At 37.0% G+C, this 27,379-nt stretch overlaps 4 protein-coding genes and 1 non-coding gene across 5 annotated transcripts; 3 read left to right on the top strand and 2 right to left on the bottom strand.

Moving 5' to 3' along the window:
• Positions 1-871: 871 nt before the first annotated feature.
• On the bottom strand, positions 872-7,708 carry CLUP02_12874 (nonselective cation channel; the record flags this gene model as incomplete). The annotated part of the gene is made up of 21 exons (XM_049291833.1): positions 872-1,977; positions 2,040-2,105; positions 2,176-2,249; positions 2,345-2,415; positions 2,524-2,838; positions 2,906-2,963; positions 3,002-3,045; positions 3,198-3,294; positions 3,350-5,084; positions 5,144-5,245; positions 5,297-5,325; positions 5,392-5,751; positions 5,879-5,988; positions 6,060-6,191; positions 6,252-6,399; positions 6,652-6,708; positions 6,824-6,870; positions 6,930-7,013; positions 7,210-7,282; positions 7,492-7,600; positions 7,666-7,708. 21 exons carry the CDS (start codon positions 7,706-7,708, stop codon positions 872-874), a joined length of 4,860 nt encoding a protein of 1,619 aa, XP_049148979.1.
• On the bottom strand, positions 6,280-6,378 carry CLUP02_tRNA222. The gene has a single exon. It is a non-coding gene; the product is annotated as a tRNA-Leu (tRNA).
• Positions 7,709-7,731: 23 nt separating the features above from the next.
• CLUP02_12873 (uncharacterized protein) lies at positions 7,732-9,449 on the top strand (the record flags this gene model as incomplete). Its single annotated transcript, XM_049291832.1, has 3 exons — positions 7,732-7,823; positions 7,899-8,026; positions 8,086-9,449. The coding sequence occupies 3 exons, from the start codon at positions 7,732-7,734 to the stop codon at positions 9,447-9,449; spliced, it is 1,584 nt and encodes a 527-aa protein (XP_049148978.1).
• Positions 9,450-9,641: 192 nt separating this feature from the next.
• Positions 9,642-20,778, top strand: CLUP02_12872 (uncharacterized protein; the record flags this gene model as incomplete). Its single annotated transcript, XM_049291831.1, has 5 exons — positions 9,642-9,673; positions 9,829-9,911; positions 9,951-10,157; positions 10,222-11,435; positions 20,146-20,778. The coding sequence occupies 5 exons, from the start codon at positions 9,642-9,644 to the stop codon at positions 20,776-20,778; spliced, it is 2,169 nt and encodes a 722-aa protein (XP_049148977.1).
• Positions 20,779-24,268: 3,490 nt separating this feature from the next.
• CLUP02_12871 (uncharacterized protein) lies at positions 24,269-24,427 on the top strand (the record flags this gene model as incomplete). Its single annotated transcript, XM_049291830.1, has 1 exon — positions 24,269-24,427. A coding segment is annotated over one exon (159 nt), but the record flags the coding sequence as incomplete, so codon positions are not given.
• Positions 24,428-27,379: the final 2,952 nt, after the last annotated feature.

The raw sequence follows: 27,379 nt of genomic DNA, 5'->3' as shown, positions 1-27,379 counted from the left end.
CTCAACCAAAGTGCTACGCATGAACGTGCGGACATGAGCTTTTTGCGCAGGTGCCTGCAGATGCCCTCAGACAATGTGATGGGAGCACTCTGCTCAACCAGAAAAATACGACGGCTTGCCTGTGAATGCTATTACACAGTCATTGCTATCGTTCTTGATCTCCGTAGTCACACCCTGCCTAGACGAACTACAAGCTTTCAGCTTCACGTGCCATGGCGCGAAAGTCTAGGTGTTCAGCGGTTGAGATATAAGACGAGCCCAATCAGATGCCTGAACATCAAATTTGACGCTCGAAGAAGGAACAGGTCGACAACATCGGCGACATGTGCAAACATGCAGCCACTGGTGAGTGACACGGATAACGATTCATGAGGTAAGTACTGTATGTAAGAGGGAACATGATGACCAGCAAGTAAAAGCTGGAAGCTTGCACGTAGCTTTGACTGTAACTACATGTAGATAAGTATGAGTATGACCCGCACGGTGTCACGCGTGGTACCCAACCCGTTGGCCGGTGACAAAGTCTGCATCCACACCGAATCCGAAGAAAACAGTTTAGCCAGGCCCGCCTTCTACGAGAGGAACTCTTGACGAAGAACAAGAAGATATCGCTCTCGGCAAGTACATATACCACAAATTTCAGCGCCTAGGTAGATGCCCGAAGCTTCTTAGAGTGGTAGGTAGTCTTAGAGTGGTAGGTAGTCACATACACATCACTGATCGTGCGTAGATCAAGTACACTCAAGAGACGATGAGAATTATTCCCGTCGGCGTTCTGGGATTGAAGTCCGTGGTAGTAGTAGTCTATCTCAGGCAAACTAAACTTTTGGTATAATAAAGTATGCTACGCTGTTAAAAGAATGATTTCTGTTTACAGGTACGAAGCGTCAACCCACCACTCCTTCTTGAACCCCTCGCCGAGAAGTTCGACGTCCTGAACAGCCTTGGTAAGCGTGGAGCTGAAGTTAGCCCTTACACCTGCCGCACCGGGACCCGTGTTCTCAAACTCCTTGAAGTAGACATTGGCCGTGCTCTGTGTCTTGTCCCAGATAGACCAGCCAATCGGCGCAACGACATCGCTCATCTCGCTGTGCTGGAAGACGACACGGGAGAACGGTCTCCACGGACGACCGAGGGTGACGGAGGCAGTTCCGCTGGTGCCAGTGATGTTGGCCTTGTTGAAGACGTAGAATGAAGTGTTGTTGGCTGCATGGCGGCCGTTGGCGGTGATGTAGCCTTTTCCGATGGTCTGAATGTCGCACTTCTCGAACCAGGCTGCGGCGCGCAGTCCAAAGATGAAGTCGACGGCGCCGTTGATGAGGGTCTTTGCGTAGATCTGTCTACCCTCGTTGGCGTAGACGGTGTCCTGGTATCCGGTAATCTTGCAAGCATAGAAGCCGAGATTGGTCTTCTGTGCGCTGACAGCCAGCGCCATGCCATTCTTATCGGCCTGACCAAAAGTGTTGGCAATGTTGAGGTTGTAAATCTTGATGTTATCTCCCCAGAGGCGGAGAGTGGCGGTCTGGTCGTTGCTAGTGAGGTTGGCCATGGTGCGGGAGAGGTTGTTTGTGAGGGTGGCCTGATTATCGGCGTAGTCGCGGGAGTCGCAAGTGTATCCTTGGATGACGAGGTTGCCGAGGTAGTTGGGGATGCGGACCTGCTCGGTGTAGGTGCCGGGCATGATGAAGATGCTCTGATCGTCGGTGACGTTCTTCAGTGCGGCGACGGCGCTGTTAAGCGTGGGGTAGCTGTTAGGTTGCTTGCCGGAAGCATCGACGACCAGCGAGTTGGAAGAAGGGCGGGTTCTGGCGAACTTGCCATCGCAGTTCTTGCCACCGAGGCCGACGTCGAGGGAAACCTCGGCCGGAGCTGCGACGACTGCCACGGCGAATGTAAGAAGTTGGAGAAAGGCAACCATCATGAAAGAGTGTATAGAAGAAGGTAAAGACAGAATAGAGTGGGCAGGGACGTTGTAACCTCAAAACAAGGGGAAAGCCGCAGTGTATTTATTCACCAAGTAACTCTGGAAAACCCAGAACCGAAGCTCTGGGACAGATACCTTTTCCCTGGTCTGCTGGTCTTGCCAAAGACCTCGTCCTTGCGCTCTAGTCGATTGCGTTCATCTGAAGGCCTTCGATAGGGTTACATCCAATTACACCAGCGGGACCACGGCACTTGGTGCAGGGAAGGGCTTGCATGCGGAGTGCAGGACGGAGACTTCAGATCGAACATTCCTCCAATGGCGTCTCCTGTGTCACTCGAAAGCTGCCAAGCACCCTTATTTAGTTTCCTTTCCTCCCGGGGCTCGTTGCGGCTCTTGGCTAACTAATCCTGAGGGGATCACGAGTCAAGCTTTAGGAGGTGGCCAAGCTCCAAAATTATTTCTTTATTGGTGGACGTCCGCGGGTAAACGCTCTAGTGTTGCGCCACGTTTTCGAGATTTACCGCCTCGCTTCGAGTCTTTGACGGTGAACAGCAACAAACAAGATGCCAGTTTTGTTTTTTACCCCTCGTGTTGCTCACCGTGCAGTTATTGAGACTAGGCCCAAAGTGCATTGCTCTGCAGCTCGGTTCAATGCTCGCAAACAGAAATCTCTCAGCAAGGTTTTTGCTATTTAAACGTTGGGCAGGTTTTCTCCGAGCTCGGTTTGCCCTGCGGAAGGCGTGTGGTGCGGCCGCCCGCCGCGCAGATTCTCGGAAATGCGCAGTCGAACCAGTTTGCAAAGTTTGTTTGATTATCACTTCCAAGGACTGGCACTGTTTTCTAATTCTTCCAGGGATAGCATCACCAGCATTGTTCAGAGATGCCTTGGCGGACAGACCGGCAGCCGGTGGATACTATCTGAAACTCCCCTCAATTTGCACAAACAGATCGACATGGAGTTGACTCGATTATAGTACTCACGGCCTTTGAGTTTGCGTAGTAGTTTACCTGATCAGCCCCTGAGAATAAACAACCTAGGCTGCGTTGTCAACCGCCCCTTGAGTAGTAATTGATTACCTGAACAGCAAAGACAAAGAAATGGCAATTTCCAACCGCAAACTCTATGAGAGGCGGTCAATCGAGACCAACTACAACAAGCATTCAATATACGCGGGCTTTGTACTTTTCGTATTGAGGCTCAGATCTAGCCAACGACTCTAGCCTGCAGCATGCAATTAAATCTCCTTTTGGTAATCCCTTCCCCGGGCCCGACGCGCCGGGGGTTATCGCCAGTTCCTATCCGGGGCCGCTGCAACCCTATCTCCCCGTCCCCAAACCAAGCCACGTAACAGTTAATATGTGTCGGTATTCTGAGTGCCGTGACTGACCACTTGACGGAACTACGGCCTGGCAGGCGATCCGGACAACGGCTCAAACTCGTTTGTCCCAGCCCGTTGGACACTCGGCAACGGGAACACTACACTAATGGGAGACACCATTCTCCCAGGCCGCCTTCTCCTCGCCATTCTCCGCCGCGATCCTGACCTATTCACATCCCACGATACTCGTGACCCGAGCTCACTCTCCGCGAAGCCGACATCGCTCAGGTTATCCAATTCCTCCAGCTCTCGCTCCACCTTGAAAACGGCCTGAATGTCTCCGTGCGGGTTGAACCCACTGAAGCTCCAGTTCAGCAAAGACTGCGACCGTGCGCGTCGGGGGTGAGCGAGGCGGCGGCGTTCCAGAGCGCTAATGATGAGGAGCGCTGGCGCGTTCAATGTTCGGATGACAGAGATGTTCAGATCATGGAACGACCGCGGGCTGAGAACAGACTTGAGCGGGAGGAGGATCGCGATGGCCATCAAGTTGAACGGTGGGGGGTAAGCAAAGATTGAGTCGCTTTTCACACCGGCGAAGGTGAGTACAGCTCGTCGAAATTGGATCTCCGCAGGCGCGTCAGCGATGAGCTTTGAGAAGGTATTACTCAACAGCGCGACCAGGATCGTGAGGAAGAGGATATTGCCAAGAAATGCAAATGCAATCATCAGAGCTGGCCCCAGAATGGGGTGGAACTCATCAGAGCGGTCAATCCCAGTGCCATCCAAGCCGAACCACGTCCAGATGAGCCACTTGCAGGTATCGTACCAGTTTAAGGCAGGTTGACCGCTTCCGCTGGTCGCCGTTTCGTTGCTACCGATCAGCCATTGCAGGGACAGGAAGAAACCCATGAAGCACCATATTGAGATGAAGGTTAGGCGGGTGAAATCCTTCATCATGGCGTGCATGGCGATGAAAACAATATTGTCCGGCATGATCGTAAAGGCCACGCGGGTAAGTAGTACAGGAGCTGCCAAGCAGAGAATATGCACCCCGTAGCCGTCAGCGATGACGCCACCATACGCCAAGACGTCATACAACCGAGCGAAGATGTAGCAGCTGAATATGAAGCTGAACGTGATATCAAGAAAAGACCACAGAGTCTGTGAGTGGACTGCCCAGCCATGCTCAATGATTGCCGCGAACTCGTTAAGAGTCCACCCGGCCGTGTAGACGGCAAACAGACATTCCCATCCACTGATCGTAGGGCTACTCCGGTATACCATTGTCAAGAGATACAGGCCGACGAGAGTGACGAACTGGAACAGCTCAGTCACCTGTCTGATCCACGGTACGATGAGGCGTCTATCGTCTAGTAACGGTGCCCTATGTGGCTCGTATAGCGAAACCGAGGCATACTCGTAATGATCCGGGAGGATGTCGACAAACGACAGGGGGGTATAAGTGACGACCCCTTGCCAAACCGCGTCGACGAGCCTTTGGCAGGCTGAAGAACTCAGGAAGAGTTTGCTTTCGGAAATGATGGCCAGTTCCAAAGTCGTGAGCTTTCTCTCATGGCCGTCTCGACGCTGAATAGGCCACTGGGCTTGCCTGCATTCGCTCTCAACTTCCTCGGGAGCACCTTGGAATGGGTCGAACCCTTCGACGAGGATATGTGCCAGGATGAGTAAGCCTATCTGGCCTGGGTGGTCTTCGTGATATCGACGTAGTACTCGACTTGCGACGAGTTCGCAGAGAGTCGCACGCGCAACATTAACAGTATGATGAGCGGTGCTAATGTGTTGTCTGAGAAACTGAATCCGATTGGCGAGGAGGCAGTACACTTTTACGGATCAGCTCTGCCGTCTTGGCTAGATCAAAGTTTACAAGCAATAAACATACCGACCGTTGGATCGTCAGGATCGTATAGGCGATCTACCAGAGGTCGGACAACCAATGAGTTCATCCTAGGCTCACGGAGCTGATCTAGGGTGTAGGGGTCATCTGGGATTATTGTTAGTGGAAATCGGCAATTGAAATAACGGCTACTCATACCAATGCTTGCAAGTACAAGTCGCCTGATTCTGTTTTTTTTCCTCCATCAGCTACGGGTATTCCGATATGGGGGCAGCAAAAACCCTCAAACTTACCGGTGTATCGTAAAATACACGGAGGGCGGCACCTCAGTGCTCACGCTCACGCTGGCGGTGGCGCTGACAGAGACATGCTGCTCTGCCTCTAAATCGGGCTCGTCGTTGGCGTTGGCGGCACGCGTCATCGAATCTCCATCACCCCATGGTGACAGTGGTCGAGTCCAGTCAATCAAATCCGGGGTTCGGGGGCCCTCTCCTTCTTCCATCTGACGTTGGGGGAGTTGTAATGATGAGAGAACGTCTTGTTTACAGTGCTCAGTCACACTAAGGTCGTCCGGGACACCCTCTTCGTTATGTTTCCTGTTTGCCCAGCCACCCACAATCCTAGCCGATGCAGCTCCCCGCGTTGGTCCCAAGCTGTCGTGTTAAAGATCAGTGGTCTGCATGTTGTCGACTTGTTCAAAGAAGAATATGATAATGTCGCATGCAATTATGCGCTCGGGCTGCCTCCCAGTGAGGGGTTTATCTACACATGTCCCCTGACTCGATCTGACTTAACACTAACGCGATCCGATCAGCAGCTTGCACTGCCACGCTCGTGCCGCCTGACGTAAATGGGATAAACGCCGCGGCATTTCTGGTTGACCGACAACTCTAAATTTCTTCACCGAGGTGAGGCGCTTTAAGCTTAGATAACCCGGATGAGATGAGATCAGATGTCTCACCACGTGCTCACCCTCAACAACACCCATCTTTCCAGCAAGCCACACACGGCTAGATAGGTGATTCATCAACATTACGCATGGACTTTCATACACAGGCCGTTGGCACACGATCATAAGGCACATAATGAACTCCTAGTCCTCAAGGGTCACGACGAGCTCTTATATTACAAGACCAAAAAGGTGACCTGCAACCTCTTCAGGCCGTAGCGCAAAAGGTATTTGAAAGGGACGAGACTCGAACTCGCGCGGGTTGCCCCACCAGGAAACAGATGTTAAGCTGACCTTAACCTGGCGCCATAACCAACTCGGCCACCCTTCCATGATTTCATGGTCGAAGAACCTGTGATTGTTGAGGTTGACGGCGAAAATTTGTGAATATGGAGCTTGAGGTATCAGGGCAAGCCCTCAGATATGCTGATTTGACGATGCTCGTGGAAGCGGAGATGGGTTTGCTGTAACCCTGTCCCTAGCCCGTAGTGCTGTGGATACTTACCTACTCAGTAAAACTACTGGTTAGCCCCCAAAGGTACTCCGCAACAAGATACGTCTAGCTAATCGCTTGAAGTCTATATCGGTACGGCTCACTACTCACTTGTTCTTTTGAGAAGCCTTGACTGGGGCTACAGTTGGTGTTTTGCATCGCTGAGACCTACATGTCGGGTGTGGATCAGACGCCCTACGTTGGGTGTTAAGGATGCAAATCATGTAATAGTCACGGACGTTTAAGGCCGTGCCTATTTCCCGCCTGCTCATTATAGCTCTACGCTTGATGTTCACCTATGAAAAGCTTCCAAAAGTGACTTGGACCGTCCTGTCAATGGCAGTTGGTAGAGTACAAGAGTGACTTCATTTTACAGCAAAGGCTCAGACAGCGTTGACTTTGGCACGGCTTGAGGGCATCATGCGCCAAATCAGACAGTAACGATAGGTGACTCTTCCTAGAGTCACCGAAGACTACGTTTGACGATGTTGCCTATTTTACTTTAAAAGAAAAACACAAAGCATTTAAAGAGTGGCTGAAAAAATCGAATAGAACCCCAAGCTGCAGGTGTGCAAGTTCTGCACGTAGAATTGCAAGTATTAGTTTACCAACAAAGTACCCAGTGTAAGTAACCTTGCCCAAAGCTCATGGAAAGACATGAGATCAGACCTCATTGATTTGAATTATTTCCTTTGTCCAAGCCTCGGCGCCTGCAGCCTGGTTTTTTAGTGATGGCTGCTGCCTCGAGATTCATGTAATCATGGACTTGAACTCAATCACTGAAAGGAACCTCTACGCTCAAGTGCCCTCATCTCGTTGAAAACCACCATTCGTAGGTAGGATACTACTAATTCCCGAGGAGCTCATCAAGCCAATTGGCTGCCATCGAAAAAGGGTATTGGTGACTAATATCACGAGACAAGATAAGGGAGTGATCGGCAATAAGGGTACAAGTAGACAATGGACGTAGTATGATCCTTCGGGTAGTAGTAGGGCGTGTCGGCTAACGATGCCGGAGTTGTTGGTTGCAGCCCGGACATTCGAATTTGATAAGATACAACTTGCTGCACGCTCAAGATAAGATATGGCTGATGTGCAACTTTCCCCGATGCATGCTCCAATCACAAGGATGCCCCCATTGAGCTGCAGGGTGCATAATCACCCCCATTCTCGGCGCAAGAGTGGGTGAAGATGAGCACCTTATATCAAGCCTTCAAGGAAGCAATTTGGAGGTCATACCAGTCGGTGTTTGGTCTTACCAGACGTATTGCGCACATCCGAAGGTGGCAGGGGCACTATCGCACTTCAGAAACACATTGAGCTTACCGTCCAATATCGACAACAATGGCGATCGAAAGCGAAACACCAGCCAAATCTGACGAGGACCTTAAGCGCGAATCCTCTGATGACGTCGAGGCCTCTTCACTGCATTCCCCTCAGAATGGCAGCAGCGTGGTGGTTGACCCTGAAGGGGAGCGATCTTATGGTGAGCTCTTGTCAAGGACATCATCGTTTGGGTTGACGCTGACATTATGCCGCTTTTAGTGAGAAAGCTTGACTTCTACCTGTTGCCGTATCTCTCTCTTATGTACTTCTTCAATGCGGTCGACCGCTCCAACTTGGGCAACGCCAAAACCGACGGAATTGAGAAAGATCTCAACTTCAAAGGGAACGAGTACAGTCTGCTCATTCTTCTCTTCTACATCCCTTTCGGAACCTTGGATCTTCCGCTCAATCTCCTCACAAAGAAGTTCTCTGCAAGATGGGTCTTACCGACGCTGATGGTGGTCTGGGGCGGCATCGCAACCGTCCAAATCGCATCGAAGAACTTCGCTGGGATCCTGGTACTCCGACTGATTCTCGGCGCATGCGAAGCCGGCTTCTTCGCCGGCGTAGTGTTCTACTTCACATTATTCTACAAGCGATCCGAGCTCGGCTTTCGCGTCGCCATCTTCTTCGGCAGCGCTCTCCTGGCCGCAGCCTTCAGCGGCCTCATTTCCTATGGTGTCTTCCAGATCGAAGGCACTAAACTCCAAGGCTGGCAATGGCTTATGCTCATTGAAGGCGTTCTGACCGTACTCGTCGGTGTCGTAGCCTTTTGGTGGCTGCCAGCTTCTCCAGCAACCGCCTGGTTTCTCAACGACAGAGAGAAGGCCGCAGCTCTAGCCAGGACCCTTCGCGATGGCTCCAATAAAGTGGACTCCAAGTTTGACTGGAAAGAGTGTTTTACGCTATGGAAGGATTGGAAATTTGTTTTCTGGCTTTCCATCGCGTTCAACTATCCCGTCGCCTTTGCCACGACGTCCAACTTTTTGCCCCAGATTGTACAGCGTCTCGGCTACAGCGTCGTCAAAACGAATCTCTGGACCGTTGCCCCAAACGCTGTTGGTTTTGTGGTACTTCTGGCAACAGCATACTCCTCCGACTACTTCCACGAACGGACGTTTCACATCGTCGGTGCCTTGGCAACCTCTTTAGTCGGCATGGTCATTCTCATCGCAATCGACGTTTTGGAAAACCGTGAACTGGCTTACTTTGCCTGCTTCCTCATGGCTGCAGGGGCGTATACACCTTCATGCCTGGTTCAATCATGGCACAATAACAACAATTTGAACGAGAACAGCCGCGCTGCCACGACAGGTTTGCTTGTAGGTCTGGGTAACTTTGCTGGAATCTTATCGGCTGCAACATTCCGGACCGAATATGCACCCAAGTACATTCTTACTCTCATTGTTACCTGCTGCTGCAACGTGTTGGCGATGGCATCGGCGTTGATCCTCGGCGGCTGGATGAAATTGGAGAACCGGCGAAGGAACAAGGCCCAGGGTGTCAACCTTCAAGCTCAGGATGTCGATACATCAGAGCTGCATCACGGCGAGGAATCGCCCAAATTTCGATTTTTCACTTGAAGTAGTCCTGCTGTAGACTTTTCATTACTAGCAGAGAAAGCCAACCTCAAATCATTGATCCTTCAATAATATTCACAATTGTAGGCCGAGACCCATCTCCTTAAAGTCTGTCAATATTCTGATATCCCACACGTCAGGTGGATTGACATGGCAATTTGAGCTGATGAGGCCATCCAGGCGTTGAACACAATCATGGGCATGAGCTCTTTACCACGTTCTGGAAAGTGATGGTCAGAGGATCATCATCCTACCTATCGGCAAAGATCCGATTAACTATTCCCCCAACGGACTTTAGCTAACGTGCGGGATTTCGCGAGTGGGGGAACATTAGCCAGCTGGGAAAATCCACTTGTAAGCCGCCGTAACGAATTACGACAAGGTCGCAAACCCCGGATTCATCCGGCTGGCCTATCGGGCCTGCATATCAAAACTGGAGACAGCCGGCCGACCAGATAGGAGAATGTAAGTTTATCGTGGACTTTGGGCTCGGTACAATGTGAGGTGCATTTATCTTTATGCTCTCTGGACAGGTCTTTGTCTTCAATATCATTCTCCTTATCTTCATCGTCATCCTATCAGCAATCATGGCCGTAATACTCAATATCGTCGAAGCCTCAATCGAAGAATTACACAATGCTTTGAACAGCGGTTCAATTACCAGCGTCGAGCTTGTAACGCGTTTGCTTCGCCGGATCAGCACTTACGACTGTCGAGGCCCTACCCTAAATTCGATTCCGATCCTTAAGTTTTAACAATGACCTTTTCGAACAAGCTGCCAAGTCTGATGACCGAAGGGCATCTGGCGAGAAAGTCAGGCCCCTGGAAGGGATACCTTATACGGTCAAAGACAGCTACAAAGTCAAAGGAATGGTAGCCGCTGCAGGATCTCCTGCTTTCGAACATCTAATTTCCAACGAAGACGCTTTTCTTGTGAAGCTCATTCAAGATGCTGGCGGGGTGCTCATTGGCCGGACAAACATGCCTGCAATGGCTTGCGGCGGCATGCAGAGGGGCATCTGGGGAAGGGCCGAGAATCCTTACAACCCAGACTATCTGGCTGCAGCATTTGCTTCAGGTTCATCCAACGGATCGGCTGTTTCTACAGCAGCATCGTTCGCAGCTTTTGGGCTTGGAGGCGAGACGGTCTCATCTGGCAGATCGCCTGCTTCCAACAATGCCCTTATCGCTTACACTCCCTCGAGGACCTTTCTATCAAATCGCGGCAGTTGGCCTTTGTATCCAACATGCGACGTACCAGTGCCTCATACAAGAAGCATGAAGGATATGTTAACTCTTCTGGATGTTATTACTGCACCTGATCCAGTTGCCAAAGGCGATCTCTGGCGAGAGCAGAGAAGCGTCCAGTTACCGCAATCTTGGGAGGACCGGCCTGAGAGCTTCAAAACCCTTGGCTCGTCAGAATCATTGTCTGGACTGGTTATTGCTGTGCCAGAAATCTTCCTTGGTGGACCGGTTCCCGAAGGAGCAAAGCCTATTCAGACGAGCCCGGCAGTTGTTGAATTGTGGAAGCAAGCAGGAGAGGATCTTGAGTCACTTGGCGCGAAGATTGTCATGGTTTCCGACTTTCCGCCTTTGACAGCTTACGAAAATGATAACCTTCTGCCGGAGAGATGTCCGCGAAGGCCGGCGGACTGGCATGCTACTGAGAGAGGAGCATTAGTAGCACATACTTGGAACAACTTCCTTCGAGACTTCAATGATTCAAAGCTCCCGGATATCTCTGCAGTGGACGCATCGAGGATCTATCCAGACAGTATGAGGACTGGGCCGGAACTACAACACTTCGAGAAGCCTAACGCGATTCAGTACCATCGGCTGGCCGAATACGCCAGCAAAGGGAGTATTTTTAATGTAGAAGGTCTGGATCAAGCTCTCAAAGCTTTAGAGGGCATGCAAAAGGTTCTTCTTGAGGACTGGCTTACGGAAGTCGGCTGCGATTGCGTTGTCTTTCCCGCTACTAGCGATGTAGGACTTACTAACGCAGACTTAGACTTTGTCATAGAGTTACTATAGGGGCATCGACGTATATAAAGAAAACGGTTATTTATTAGAAATAGGAAATAGGTACGAAGCTCGTTTTAATATAGAGAGTACGAGCGAAGTAGGCCTCGGTAATTGTATAACCGAGGTTACATAACGTATAATAAGGCTATAAATAGTTAAAGCTATTATAATATACCCCCCTAAATAAATATATATTTAAAAAAAGCGCGCCTAATTACCTATATTATTATAAAAAGGTTTGTTAGAAATAAAAAACTAAATACTAATATATAAAAATCTATTTATAAAAGGAATTATAAAATAAATCGGTTTGTGCGTAGAGTTATAAATAAGAGGTAAATCGGCCGTAAATTAACTTTTATATTTATTATTATAAATAATTTTAAGGCTATATTATTAATAAAAAGTATAACTAAGGGACGGCTTCTTATTAATTAAATAATTAATTTATTTGTTTTTTATTTTTACCTTTACTAGCTACTCGGGCGATTCTCGATATCGATTATATAGTAATAATACATAGTATTAATAGATACTCTTACTATCTTAATAAACTATTTTTTTTTAGATTTTCTACCTTTTTAACTTTCCCTCTTATAAAGTTTATAACTACGGATTATTAATAATAATATTAAGTACCTAACGCCACTACCTTATAAGCCTACGCACCTAGCTAAGTTACTTACTTTTTTAAATAATAATAGCTTATAACGGTAGTATTAGAGATACCCTCGTCGCTATTATTAAATAATATTAACCTCTATAAGTACGATATCTACCTTAGTACTTTTAACTTTATTTATATATATATATATTTATTACCTCGTTTTTTTTATTAAAGTTAAAGACGCTACTTCCCTTGCCGTCCGTTATTATTATATTATTATTATTACTATTTAACCATCTACCTGAAGTATACTTTATTAAAATACTGAGACGCTATTAATAACTTATTAACCCTTAGGGCTTCTTTAATAACTAAAAGTTATTTAATCCTATAAGTATTATACTAAACGACCCCGAGCTATAAAAAGACCGCCTTAATAAATATTATATTAATAATATTAACTTATAAAAAACGGATAAATATATTATAATAAGTATGACCCTTATTAGCGCCCTTTTAATATAATAAAATATAAATAAGCCTAGACTTAATAATATAATTAAGAACGTAAAAGGAGTATAAGCGAGCGTATTAAATAAGAATATTAGGGAGAGGTTATTATTAAATAAAATAAAAAGAGAAAGTAAGGGGTAGTATTTAGTTATTAAAAAAGCGATTAATATATTATAATAGCGGGGTTATTAATATTTTAAGTTTAGTTAGTATCGATAGTTAGTAACGGCTACGGCTAGCTATAGTTAGTTATAAAGTTTTATTAAAGTACGTAATAACAATACTTAATATTAACCCTAATAGACTAGCTTACTTATAAAGGCGAAGATAGCCCTTAATGAGGCGGACCGGACCCTAAAGGGAATAATTAATTTATAAATTAAGGATAGTAAATATATAAATTTTTTATTACTATTTATAATACTAACTTTCTTTTCCTTTTTAATTTATATTTATATTATTATTATACATATATACCCTTATTTTTCGCTTTTATACCCACGTTCTTATATATACGTATTATTAAAAAAGGATTTTTATTAATAATATTATTTTATTTAAATATTATTAAAACGATTAGTTAGAAACTACGTTCGTATTATTATAATATAAAAGGTTAAAAAATATAAGTATAAAACTATAGTTTTAAAAAAGAGTAGCGGCTTTTTTAGCCCCTTTTAAAAGCCTAAAATAAGTAAGTAATATTCCCTCGTTTTATATTTTAATTATAATACGGCCTTTATTTATTTAATATTAATTTAATTATTTTATTTAATAAGTAATAGCTTTATAACTAAACGAGTTATTTAGGAGGAGGATAAAAATAAAAAGGGTTTATAGCCCCCTCTCTTACTCTTTTTTAAAAATTAAAAAAACGTTCTTATTTTTTAAGAAGACGGTATAAGCGAGGAGGGTTTATAGCCCCCTCTTTTATTTCTTTTTCTAAAAAAAAAAAAAAAAAAAAGACTTTTTTTTAAAAACTTAGAGAAATAAAATAGGTTTATAGCCCCCTTTTTTACCTCTTTTTAAAAAGTATAAAGTAATTAATTATATATATAATATTTTTTTAACTATTATTATTTATAAAACTAATTCTTAATAGCGGACCTTTTTAATATTATTCTTAGTATTAAAGTTTAATACGAACTAATACTTTTACTTCCCTTATTTAGTTACGAATACTTTAAGTATATTAAGAATGCTTTTAGTAACTATTTAAATAGTATATACTTCTTAAGTTCGTATATTAATAATAAATATTAACGCTACTAAACTTATAAAAAGTCGGGTTATACCCCTATTTTTAATGGGTATATATAATTCCTAAGTATAAAGTTCTTATATTTTAAATAAGAGGTAATAAAAAAGTTAATAATAGCCGTAATTATTAATATAAAACTACTTATATTTTATAAAATATATTTTAAATTATCCTCGTTTTATTTATTATTTATAACCCGATATATAGACCCTAACTTACGTAATAACGGTATTATATAAGGCCCTTAAGTATAACGGTTTTTTAAATAAGGGTAAGGATAAAGGGGTTTATATAAATAAGGCTTTAATAAAAAAGGCATTTATAAGCGCTCTTTTTATACTAGAGGCGTTATTAAAAAAACTTATTAAGGACGTAATAATATCGGCTACTTTATTTATAAAAATAAATAGTATTTAAATTAGAATCGATACTCTTATTAATTTATATATTCCTCTAAGTATATAGCCCGTATTTAAATCTTTTTTAAATAAATATATACTTACCTTTTTAAATAAATAGCCTTTTTTTAAATAACCTAATAGGGTTACTAAAGCGACTTTATATTTCCTAACTATAAGCTACGTTTTTTAATTAAAAACTAGGCCCCCTGGGCCGTTTTATTACTTTCTAAACGTCCCCTTATTTAATATAATTATTTTTTATATATTTTTTATATTTAAAAATAATATAAAGTACTTAAACTTCGCTTTAAAAAGGTTTTTTATAAAACTATTAGTTAGTATTTTATTTATTAATATATAAACTACTTAAAATAAGCCTCTTAAGTACTTTTATTATAATTATATATTTTAAATATTAATATAATATAAATAAGTTAAGATATATTCTTTTTTTTTTTTATAAATTTAATTATTTAATAATTATCATAGTATATTTTTTATACGTTACTAAGCTGAAATAAGATATTTTTAAAAAAGTATTTAAGAATAAGTATTTCCTTAGTTATATATTTTAGGCTTAGTAATTCGGCTTTTATAATTAACGTAATTATTATATTTTAACGAGCTATTTTTTACTAAACGAGGCTATTAAAAAAAGAAATTATAAAACCCTATAAAGATTTTTAAGTCTTTTTATTATTTATAAACGAAGCGTTATTTATAATTAATAATACCTAGCTATCCCCCGAGATTTTAAAATATATTATTAAATATTATATATAAAAAAAGTATTATATAACTTAATTTATAATAAAATAATATTAATAAGACGGGTTTATTAAGAACTAAGAGAGTAAAATATATATAAAAGCGACGTCGGGCCGAATTATAATTATTATATATAATATCGATCTAACCTTTTTTTTAAAAAAACTTAGTTTTATTTAGGGATATAATCCCTAAGTTCTTTTTAATTAGGACCGTTAGTAATAGTATTATAAAAGTAATAAAGTTAATAAAATTAAACTTTTTAATTACTTTTTTAAAATATTAATTATAAGCTAAGTAAATCTTTTTATTTAGTTAATTACGAACGACCCTTATCCTAAAATATTACGAAACTAGCCCCTAGTTTTTTATTTCGTATTTTTTTTTAAGTTCCTTAGTTACTTAACCGGCTTTATAAATATAGTTTTTATAATAAAAAACGAGAATATTATTTATATAAAAAAGGACTAAAACCTTTTTAATAAAATTTTAAAATAAGTACGGGTCTTTATTTATAAGCGAGAGACCTAGACTTTTAAAAATTAATATTAGCTCTTTATATTATAATAGTAGAGTATTATAAGTATTATATAGGGCCCGCTCGAGTTTAACGCATATTCTTAGTTTATAAAAGCTATTTAGAAGCTTATAAATAATAAGGGGGTCGCCTAGCTTTTTAATTATATTTAAAAATGCGTTTATAATATTATATTAATAAACTTTTAAATTAAATTAAGTAGTAATAGCTATAGCTATTCTAAACGTTTTAATAACTAGTGTTACTACGTATATCTTTTTTAAAAAGTATTATTTTTAAAAGTCCCTTTTAATATAAATTCTCGCTTTATAGCGATCGAAGTAATTATTATTATTAAGTTTATAATTAAATACTTATTTAAGGGGTATTAATTTAGAAATAACTAACGCCTTATTAACTACTTTCTAAGTATTTATTTCCTTTAGTTTTTAGATTTCTAACTATATTACTTTTATAAATTAACTTTTTAAAAGTTCTAGTATTTTAAGAATATCTTTTTATTTTTTAAGAAAGTAATTAATTAATTTACGTAAATTTAGTTAAATTAGATTATAATTAATAAAACGTGCTTCGTTTTACTAATTACGGTATAAATATAGTAATATAGCGTTTAATACCCCTAGGTTACTTTGTTAACTACTTTTTATTAATTAAGTATATACGTATTAAAAAAGGAGTCCTAGTTTTTTTTTATTTAAGTATAAAAAGAGTACTACCCGAGTTGCTCTCGTTAACTTAGGTCTTAGATAAATACTTTTAATAATTAGTTTTTTAATTTTTAATTTTATTTAATATACCCGTCCTCTTTTCAATTATATATACTAATTATATTAGAGTTACTAACTAAGTCGTTTATTATTCTTATTTTTTAATATAAGCTCGCTTATTAAAGGGGTTTATTAAGGTCTAATTAAATAAAAAGATCCTCTTTATAAGAGCTTTAAAAAGTTTTTATTTTTATTTATATATATATTATATTTTTAATCCTCTTAATAAGAGGATCGACTTCTTTTATAACTTTATTTATAACCTTAGTTAGCTAAATAAGGTTCGTATTTAACTCCGGACTTTTAAAATCTAAAGTTAGTTTAGGGGTAAGTAATTATCCGCTTTATTTATTTAAAAACGAACTAAGCTTTTTTATAACTTTATTTATTTTTTATAAAACGAGTATAAATAGTAATAGCTATTTTTTATTATTAATTAATATAACCTCTTTTTTATTTATAATTTTAAATAATTAAAGCTTAGGTTTAATAATTATAAGTAGTTATTAAATTTTATTTATTACGGCTCTCGACTTAAGTAAATAAATTATAATTTTAATATTATTTTTTAAATAAAAAGCTATCTTATTAAACGTTATATTTTAAATAATAATAATTTTTAAAAGCGAAGGGATTTAGATTTTATATAAGTTATAGGCATTTAGTACGTAACTTACGAAGTACTTAATATATCCCCTCTATTCTATTTTAAAGCGTCTTTTATTAATTTCTTTTTTATAGTTTTTTTTAAAAAAGTACGCTTTATAGCTATATATATACGTTTATTTTTAATAAAGACATAGATTATAAGTAAGTTTTAATATATTTATTAGTTATTATTATTTAAAATAATAAGCGAACTAAACTTCTTCAGTTTAAATTAATAATAACTAGTTAGTACGTTACTTAGGGCTAATATTATATAAGTAGGCTATAGCTAATATAGTTTTTACTTAAAGTTCGTTTAGTAAATTAGTTACTAATATTATATTAATCGTTTTATTAATAATGTCTTAGCTAGCTCGTTCCCCTCCTCTATTTAGTTTTTTTATATAGAGGAGTAGTTTCTAAGTCTATTCCTAGCTCTCGTATTTATATTTAAAAACGAGTTTTATTATTAATTACGATTATTATACGTTTTATATTTTATTAAATCTTATAAACGGCTATGCTTTTTTATATATATACTTATTTTTTAAAAAAGTATAAGACCCTAAATATTATATTATAAGTCTTCGTAACTTATAAAAAAACGAAAATCCTATTTAAATACTCGTTTTTAATTAATATTAGCTACTTACTTCGTTTATAAACTAATAAGTAATTAAAAAGGTTTTATAAGATTTTATAATAAGGTTAAGTTACTTTTCGTTTTAAAATACGTTATAAAATAACTTATTTTATATAAGTAGTTATATAATATTAATATTTTAAATAACTTAGTTTTTTAATCCTTACCCCCCGAGCGGCTAAGACGAGCTTTTTAAGTATTATTAATACGAAATAATTAGATTTAAAGTATTAAAACTAGGCTATATTCGATTAGTTATTCTTTAATTAATATAAAGAATGTAAGTACTAAGCACTATATGTTAAAATTATATTGATAAATAAAAACTAATTTTTAAATAGAAAATAGGACGAATAGGGCTTATATTTTAAAAAGATTAAATTAACCTTCTTTTTAAGCTATTTGATAATAACGTTTTTAGATTTATTATTAAACTAAAGGTTATAGTTAAAACCCGAGTACTAAATATTAGTTTTTTAGAAAAGAGCTTTTAATATAACGTTTATATAAAAGTTCTTAATAAAACTAATATTATAAAGAGTAAAGTACTCTATTTTAGGCCCTTTTAATCTTATAAAAATATTATATATAATCCTCGTTCCCTTAATAATAATAAAATAAAAGGCCGTTTTAAAATCTATATTTTCTAAGCTATTATTTTATTAAATAGAATCCGGCTTTAAAAGTAATTAGTTATTAATAAAATAAATAGTACTATAGTTATTTATAACTATACTTTTAGAAAAGAAGTATAGGTTAGTAAAGGGGATAAAGAAAATAATAAAATTACTATTTTTATTTACCTCTATACTTAGCTTAAGGAGCAAACTAACGTTAATAATTATAATTACAATATTTAAAAAGTAAGTTCTTTTAGAGTTCTTTTTATTACTTAGTTTATTAATTTTAGTCGTTTTTTTAAAGCGACCTCGGTTATTATTATTTTATTTAAAAAGGGGTTTTATATAAATCTAGCCCTTTTAAGTAAAATCGGTATAAAAATTAGTATACTTTTTTTAATTTAAATAAGAAATTATTTTTTAAGTATCGTTAGTACTTAGCTAAACGTATTTTAACTTCGTTTTATTTATTAAAATAAGCTCTATTTTTATATAGTTTATTAGTTTTTAATAATAGGTCCCTTTATAAAAATAATTAATAAACGAATTAAGAGTCGCTTCGTTCTACTTAAAAAAATCTAAGTAACTTATTAATATTACGAATATTATAAAGGTTCGTTTATAATTCTTATTATATATTACTTTTTTATATAAAAAGTTATTAAAAATCTTAGTATAATACTTTATATTAAGGATCGCTTCCCTTTTTTATTTTAGTTTAATAATTTTAATAAACTCCTAGTTAAATTAGTTTAGAATAAAGTAATATATAATTATATAAAAAAAGGTTTTTAAAACGAGGGTCTTTTAGACTTTAAGTAGTTTAAGCTATGTTATTTAATAATAAGCTAAGAAAAAGTCTTTAATTTAGGTTAATAAGCTAATACTAAAGTTTACCTTATTTATAATTATATTAAATTCTTTTTTTATAATTATAAGTAAACTAAAGTTACTTAATACGTACTTTTATTTAAAAACCTTAATTATAGTATAAAAAAAGTAATTTAAAAAAATTAATAAGCTCCTTTTTTACGTTCTTTAAGATTTTTTAAATAATTATAAAAAAGATTTGGTAAATTATCAATTTATATAATCTCTCTTTTTATAAATAAGAGATCGTTTTAAATACGGTTTATTAAATAAAAGAAGCGTATTTTTTAATAAGACGTGCTTAATTTACTATTACGGCCTTCGGTTTTATTAAAATAATTAATTACTTAATTCGATCGTTTTTAATTAAGGGTTTAATTATAGCCTCGCTTTTTAATTATTTAGTTTATTATTAAGTAGATTCCTCGAGTCTTTATTAGTATTTAGTTAAGGCTATTTTATATACTTAATTTTATATAATATTTTATATTTTAACGTACTCTTTAATTAAACAATAGACTTAGTAAAAAGTAACGGATTTAATAAAAAAATAAAGTTATTTAAGTTTAATAAGTCTTAGACGTTTTTTAACTAAGCTTTAACTTATAAAACGAGGTATTACTTAGGCTAATCTTATTAATAATTAAGTTTTTATTTAAGAATATTAGTAATCTTTTTAAAAAAATATTAGTTTATTTAGGAATAAGATTAATAAACGTAATAAGGGTTAAATAATATTATAAAAAAGGATATAGTAAACCGTAATCCTTAAGAAATAACTTTTTAATAAAAGTATAGGGGTCTAAGTTAGAGCTAAGCTTATAATTATTATAAAGTTATTATAGGGGTATTAACGTATATAAAAAGAACGGTTATTTATTAGAAATAAGAAATAGGTATAAAGCTCGCTCTAATATAGAGGGTACGAGCGAAGTGGGCCTTGGTAATTATATAACCGAGGTTACGTAACGTGTGGTAAGGCTATAGATAGTTAAAGCTATTACGATAGACTTTGAGGGGGCATCGCTGGCTTAGCAGAATGGCGTCCACTACAGCAACGGAAACAGAGCTATTCGACATCTCGGCATACCTACCGTCTCAGTTCCTATGGGCATCCTGAGAGACAAGCGTGTGCCCATGAGCCTCACGTTCGCTGGCAGAGCTTATGATGATATCCAACTTCTGAGATGGGCGAACGCTTTCGAAATAAGAACAAAACATCGCAGTCCTCCGCTACATACGCCATATCTTAAATCTGATCTTGTTCAACTTTCAAACAACAAGAAGAACAAATCGCCGAGGCCAAAGCTAATTATAAGCACGTTCACGACGGTGCCAGCATCTGATGACACTAACCCGCTGTTGGCTGATATTCTTGTCGAAGGATCCGTGACGATGAGTGCGCCAATGGAAGATTTGCCGGAAATTGAGATTACCATTGACGCACAAACACTTCATCCAAGTTGCATCGACATACAGAGACAGTCCCAGTCTGTAGAGGGACAGTTGGTATTCTCATTCAGGTTCAGAAAGAAAACTTCAAAGCCTCCCACAAAACAGGGTTCAGACATGACGCTGGCTCCAGTTGCTCGAGACAAGATTATGGTGGTGGTTCTAGCAAAGGCTCCAGCAAAGGGTAGCCCATCAGGCTGGATGAGACTGATTTAGATGCACCTCTAGCAAATGCTCGCAGAATCGAGCGTGGCTAGATATGATAGATCTCTGTCGGATTGGAAGTCTAATTCGACCGCGGCATACAGCCGACTGCGCAGGGGCCAATTGGGGGCCCTATTTACGATTATCATAGCCAGCCTAACCTACGGTTAGAACCTCCTTTTTATACCTACTACGCAGATATTTATATAGTTTAATTAATCTCTTTATTAACTACGGTTCGAACTAACTACCCTATAATAGGGATACTAATACTAATTAGTAATTAAATTCTACTATCGTAAATCGGTAAGGTATTTTATTACGTAAAAGAGACGACTTCTTAATATTATACGGGATAAGAGATTCGTACTAATTAACCTTATAGAAGTAAACGAAAAAAGAGGCAATTCTTAAATACTATACGGAATCGAGTAATCGTAGCCCTTTACTACTTACGAGAGGTCGACGTCTACTATTTTAAACTATATTAATTAACAGAACTACTTAAGCAACTAGCCTTTTGCCGTCGCCCCGAATAGCTTTTCTACTAAACGACTTTTCTATAGCCGGCCCGCGATTAAAAATTAACTAAGTAATAGAAGGGATCGCTAGTAAGTAATAATTACCTAACCGTAATTAAGCTACGAAAAAGACTGTTTAAAAGATATAAAATAGGGTACCAAGAGGCCGTAAAAAATAAGATCTCTAAGGTATCTAACCCTACTATATACGAGTAATAAGTAAGTATTTTTAGTAATTTCTTTAAAATATATAATTTTATAAAAAAAAGGGCTTAACTTTATTAACCGTACTTAACGGCCTATACGGTTCCTAATAGCCTATATAGCTCTTTTACGAGCTACCCGGCGTTTACTTTTAACGGTTCTTATAAAATACCGCCCTAAAAGAGGTAGGTCGAGGAAAGAAGCTATTTAGAAATTATAGAGAGCACAAGGCTTAAGAGGCTAGAAGTATACGGGGTAGCGGAAATTAGTAACTAATAAAGATCCCGAGACTAATTACTATATCTTTTTATAGTAATATAAACGTCTACCGCTATTATTATTAAAAAGAACTACTAAAACCTACCCTTTTTTACTAAATAAAAAGGAGGATCTTAATAAGTACGATAGCTAGTAATCTAAAAAGGTAGTAATAATTACTAAAAATAATAAAAACGAGAGTAGTAGCGAAATAGCGAGAGGAAGTGGGAATCTCTTAGACCTTAATAAATTCGTTAAGTAGTAAAAGCACGGATTTACTACGACCCGCGCGCGGATTAAATATATCCTTATTAAAATTAAATACGCTAATAACCGCTAATATAAGTATAAGCTAGAGCACGACCTTTAGTAAGTTAGAGTAAAGAAAAAGAGGACGAAACCCGATCCTAAATAGAATCCTAATCTCTTATAAGTAGGTAAATATTAACTTAGACTATTAGGGAACGTAAATATATAGAATTACGGATTAGCCTAACGGCGAGCAAATTAACGCGGTATTAATCTATTTAACTAAGGTCTATGAGAAAAAGGGGCTATAGGGGCAACCCCTATTTTATAAAATCGTAAACGACCTTAGTTACTAACTAGATAAATAGTTCGCGAGCGTAAGCTTAGGAATTATAAAAATAGTTAATAAATTCCTCTATAGGCAAGGGGTATTATTAGCGTAATTATAATCGCGAGAGCTATATAAAATACTAATAGCAATAATTATAAAAAAGGAATTCGTACTATAGAACTAGGCATAGGTTAATAAAGCGTATAATCGCTTTAACGAATTCAGAAAAAAGGTAAACGACCTAAATTTCCTCCCTATAATTACTAACGGAAATCTATCGTTATAAAAAGATATACCGGGGTAAAATATAGTACTAGAAGTATGATAATTAATAATTCTACCTATTTCGATTTATAACTCGTTACTGCTATTAATACGAAATTCGGCGCCGATTAGCTAATAAAAAAGGAAGTAAACGACCCGAAATTATTAATAGTACGTAGCGACGTAGGGTTCGTATATAAATACTAAAAATCTAGTAGCGAATGCGAAGTAATTTATAGACCTTAAAAAGATCTTTTTAAAAAAGAAATTATATTCTAGGGGGAAGTATAAGGTCTTATAAAAAACCCTAACGATATTTTACGATTACTATAAAAAAGTCGGAATTAGGGAACACTAGTACTATTTAGTAATTAATATCGTACTTATAAATAAAGCCTCCGATTATTATAATAAAGTAGTGCGTAATCTCGATCGAAATAACTTTCTTAGTATAATTAATATAATCCGAAGCTGCTTTAAGACCTACGATAAGAACCTAGAGCTCTTATTTAAGCTACGAGCGATTTCTTTTATATTTATAGCTAGGATAATAGAGGGTAAATTGCGAGTAGAGATCCTCGAAGAGCTTTTTAATTAGATCGATAAGCTAGTAAAAGCCTAGCTAAATAAGGGGATAAACGAGCGGAAAGTTAGATATTTCTATATTATAATTTAGTATATACTAAAAATAAAGATTACCCTATACTAGGTACCCGAAGACTACGAGACGCTCTGCTCGAGGCTAAGATCTAGCTTTAATATTAAGGCGAGAATACCGTACTAAACCTACCTCTAAGTATACGACGGCCCTTATTAATAATATTAAGTCGATCGAACGTATAATAAGAAAGGAAAAGAGGCTAGATATAGTAATTACTAATAAAAAGGCCTAGATTTATTAAAAAGGTAGAGATTTAACTCACGGGCAGGGTAATAGAAAAAGTAATACTATATTTATAAAAAGGATAGATATTAGTTAAGTAACTACTCTGAAAAAGAGCGTACTAAATCGTATGAATAGTATAAAAAGTCGAGGGTAATAAATAGTAAAACTAGCCCTCGTTAGTTTAACTAATTCCTCGTTATATATAAGGGCAGATCCGGGGGTACGGAACTTAGTAACGGTAGCTAAAGTAGTAGCCTAAAGTATATACCCCTTATAAAAGATTTAGAAGATAAGGAAAATCTTACCCCCTATACTAACGAATTAGATTATAACGAAATTAATAATATTAACTACTCTTTTTTTACCCCGTTAGCCTCTAGAGGATATACGAGGCTAAATAAATAAAGGGTAGCGGAAGCTCTTAATAAGTAGGCTTTTATTTATAGATAGTAAGGGAAGGTCCCTTAGATAACGGATATAGAGGCGGCTAAAAGGGCGAATTTAATAAGGCCGAAGCCTATTTTCTTAATAATTAAAGAGAAGACGCTATTTCTCTTAATATTTAAAAAAAAGGAATATAGTACTAAGTAAATCTAGGGGTAGCTAAAGGGGTCCTTTTTATATTATTTAGATCCCTCGAATACTAAGCTCGTATAGGTATTCTATGCGAGCGAAAAGTACGGCCTAGATAATTTCTATAAGATTATCCTAAATACTAAGGTATCGTAATAGTTAACTAAAAAAAAAGGGTAATTCTAAGCGCTATAAAAAATCGCACTAATAATACTTAATACGTTAATAGTAGGTATTACGAAGATTAGTTTCGGCCTAAGTAAGGAAATTATCGCCCTAAGTATAATAAAAGTAGAGACGTACTTTAGAACGATAACTTTTTATATTTTGCCCGTTAATACCCCATTTCTCCTATATTTAAAAAATATAGATTAACTAAGTATTATATTTAATAATACGAGGAACAGAATCTTTAGTAATAAGCACTTCGAAATAGTCGAACGACGATAGGGGTATACGTTTATAAAGCTTATTAATAATACAAAGTCGATTAATTACTTAACGGAAAGTGAGCTTAGAAAACTATACTAAAGATTCGGGTACCCGTCGGTTACGAGGCTATATAACTTCCTAAAGTAATTAAGTAATAATAATATTAAAATAGGGGCGCTAAAGTAGTTAATAAAAGTATATTATTAATATTAAATAAATGCGCAGAGCCTACGTAAATTTAAGTTTAAATTACGTAATAAGCTTAACTTTAACTAGGAAATAGTCGTCGATATTTTCTACTTAAATAGTCAGCTAGTACTATATATAATTGACGTAGCTATATCCTTCTAAGTAGGGCAATTCCTCCGGGATCTATAAATAAAGATAGTATGGGTAGCCCTACGAAAAAGCTAGATCGATATATACTAGGGACCGCTAGATAGTATTAGAACCGACGCTAATACTAGCTTTAAGTTAGTAAAATTTAAGGATAATACGACGGCCTACGGTATATAGCTAAAAGTCGTACCTATTAAAGCGTACTATAATATTAAAAAGGTAAAGAGGGTATACCGGTAGTTAAAAAGGGCGTTTAGAATTATTAAAGAAGAAAGTCCGGATTTTATTAACGACGAATGCCTTTAGATAGTACTTAAATACTATAATAATACTATAGGGCCTAACGGACTTATACTAACGCTATTAGTATTTAGAGTATATTTAAGAACGACCTTAGCCTCGCTACTATTACTAAATATAAGCTAACGAGCCCGAGTAATTAAAAAAATAATATAAGTACTGCGCGAGGTAAGTATAAAAAAGTAAGTTAACGAGGTAATTACTACGCGCAATAGGCCTAATATAGGGGATAATCTAAATATACTACTAAATTCGGATATATAAGTATAGCGCGAAATTACTTAATAGTGGGCTGGGCTATATAAGTTAATTTTTATTAACGAGCGCTCTTATATAGTTACGAGAGATCGCAACTAGCTACTTAAAGTGTTAATTATAGTAGTTAGACCGTATTATATAGATCTTAACGAGGTAATTTCTAACTTATAAAAAGAAGAAGAGCTAGGGGAAACTATATAACCCGCGGTAGAGGCATAGGAAATTATCTTTAATAAAATCGTCGTAATAATATTAATAGACGACGAGGAAGAGGATATTGCTAAAAGGGTACTAATATTACTAATAAGACGTTATAAAAGACTACGACGGCAAGCCCTAATATAGTAATTTATTACTAGCGACGAGGTAATTAATACTTTTTATATAATAAAAAAGAGAGCCGATTTCGAGCTAGCGGTTAAACTACGTAAAGAAGGCGTAATTATAACTACTAAAAAGCCGTATAAAGGATTAGATCTTATCGAAGTAAATACTCTTCGTAATCGAGGGGTCTATTAATTTATTTTATACGACTTAGAAAAATATATAAACCTCTGTATATTTAAATTACGAATAGTTCGTGAGATTAAAGGGAAAGGAATACCCTAGCTATACGAGAAGTCTAAATACGTAATTTAGGGGTACGGCGACGTTAAAAAGGCGACGCTACTTACATAATCGCCCACTATATAGCGCTATAGCTAACGATTAATAATAGTACTAATAGCATCGCTACGAAAGAAGGGATACGAGATTTAGAGCCGTAATATTACTTAGGCCTATACCTAATCGGCTATAGGGCTTATAAGGAAAATCCTAGCCTATTTACTAAAGGAAATAGTTAGTAAGTACCTAAAAGGCACGATTATTAAAGTACTTAAGCTACTATATAGGCTCGCAGAATCGGGTACTTATTAGTAGGCTACTTATTACGATTTTTATATTAATTAATTATTAATAATTACCTCTACGTACGACCCGTACTTATTAGTTATAGAGTACGAAGGCAACTAATTTAAGATTATTAAAATATAGACTAATAATATATTAAGCCTATCCGATATTAACTTTATAAAAAAGGAGGATAAGGAGCTTTAAAAAGCGGGCTTCGTAACGAAGCTAAAAGAGGTCCTTATAATAAATACCCCCTTAGTATTTAATAGCGGGATTCTTATAATTAAAAGAGAAACCGTCGTTTTTTAATAAAAGGGGTAGGGCGAGAAAATTAACCTCGTTAATTTAAACGTAACTAATATTAAAAAGCGGTATAAGGTTAAGCTCGCGCGAGGGGTATATATTATAAGTATTTATTAGCCTGAGGCGACTTTTAACTACGCTAGGATAGCGCAAGCTATAAATCTAACTAAATAAGACGTCGAGGTACTTAATAAGCGGCTTAAGTAGTAATAAACGAATCTCGATCGAGGTCTCGTTTACTACCCGATCGACCTTATAATTAATAAGCTCTACGTCTTCGTTAATAGGTTATTTATAAATAATAACGACCTTACTTCGCAATTAGGGTATATTATTATCCTAGCTAATAAGAGTATAGGCGAGAGCGAATTTACTATATACGGTAATATAATCTACTACTCGTTAATTAAAAGTAAGTAGGTAACGAGAAGTATACTAGTATTAGAGGTCTATAGTATAGTTAACGGCGTTAACCTCTTTTACGTAATTTTAATAATACTAAAAAAGATTACCGATCGAATTAGCCTTTTACTTATTCTAATAGTTATCTATATAGATTCCTACTCGCTATATAAATACTTTATTAAATTAAGAATAACGAAGGAAAAAAGGCTTATAATTAATATTATAGCCCTTAAGTAATCGTACGAAAGGCGCGAGATACTTAAACTCCGTTAGATTAATAATAAAAATAACCTCGTAGACGCTTTTATAAAAGTAGTACTAAATAAGGGATTAGAGCAATTTATAAGTAGCGGAAAAGTTACCGTACGAATAGAGGGATAGGTTATATAAAAAGAG

Source organism: Colletotrichum lupini, chromosome 6 (genome assembly GCF_023278565.1).
Source record: "Colletotrichum lupini chromosome 6, complete sequence".
In the NCBI taxonomy this organism is placed as follows: Eukaryota; Fungi; Ascomycota; class Sordariomycetes; order Glomerellales; family Glomerellaceae; genus Colletotrichum; species Colletotrichum lupini.
The sequence above is the reverse complement of the archived record's forward strand: the minus strand, read 5'-3'. Positions and strand labels throughout refer to the sequence as shown.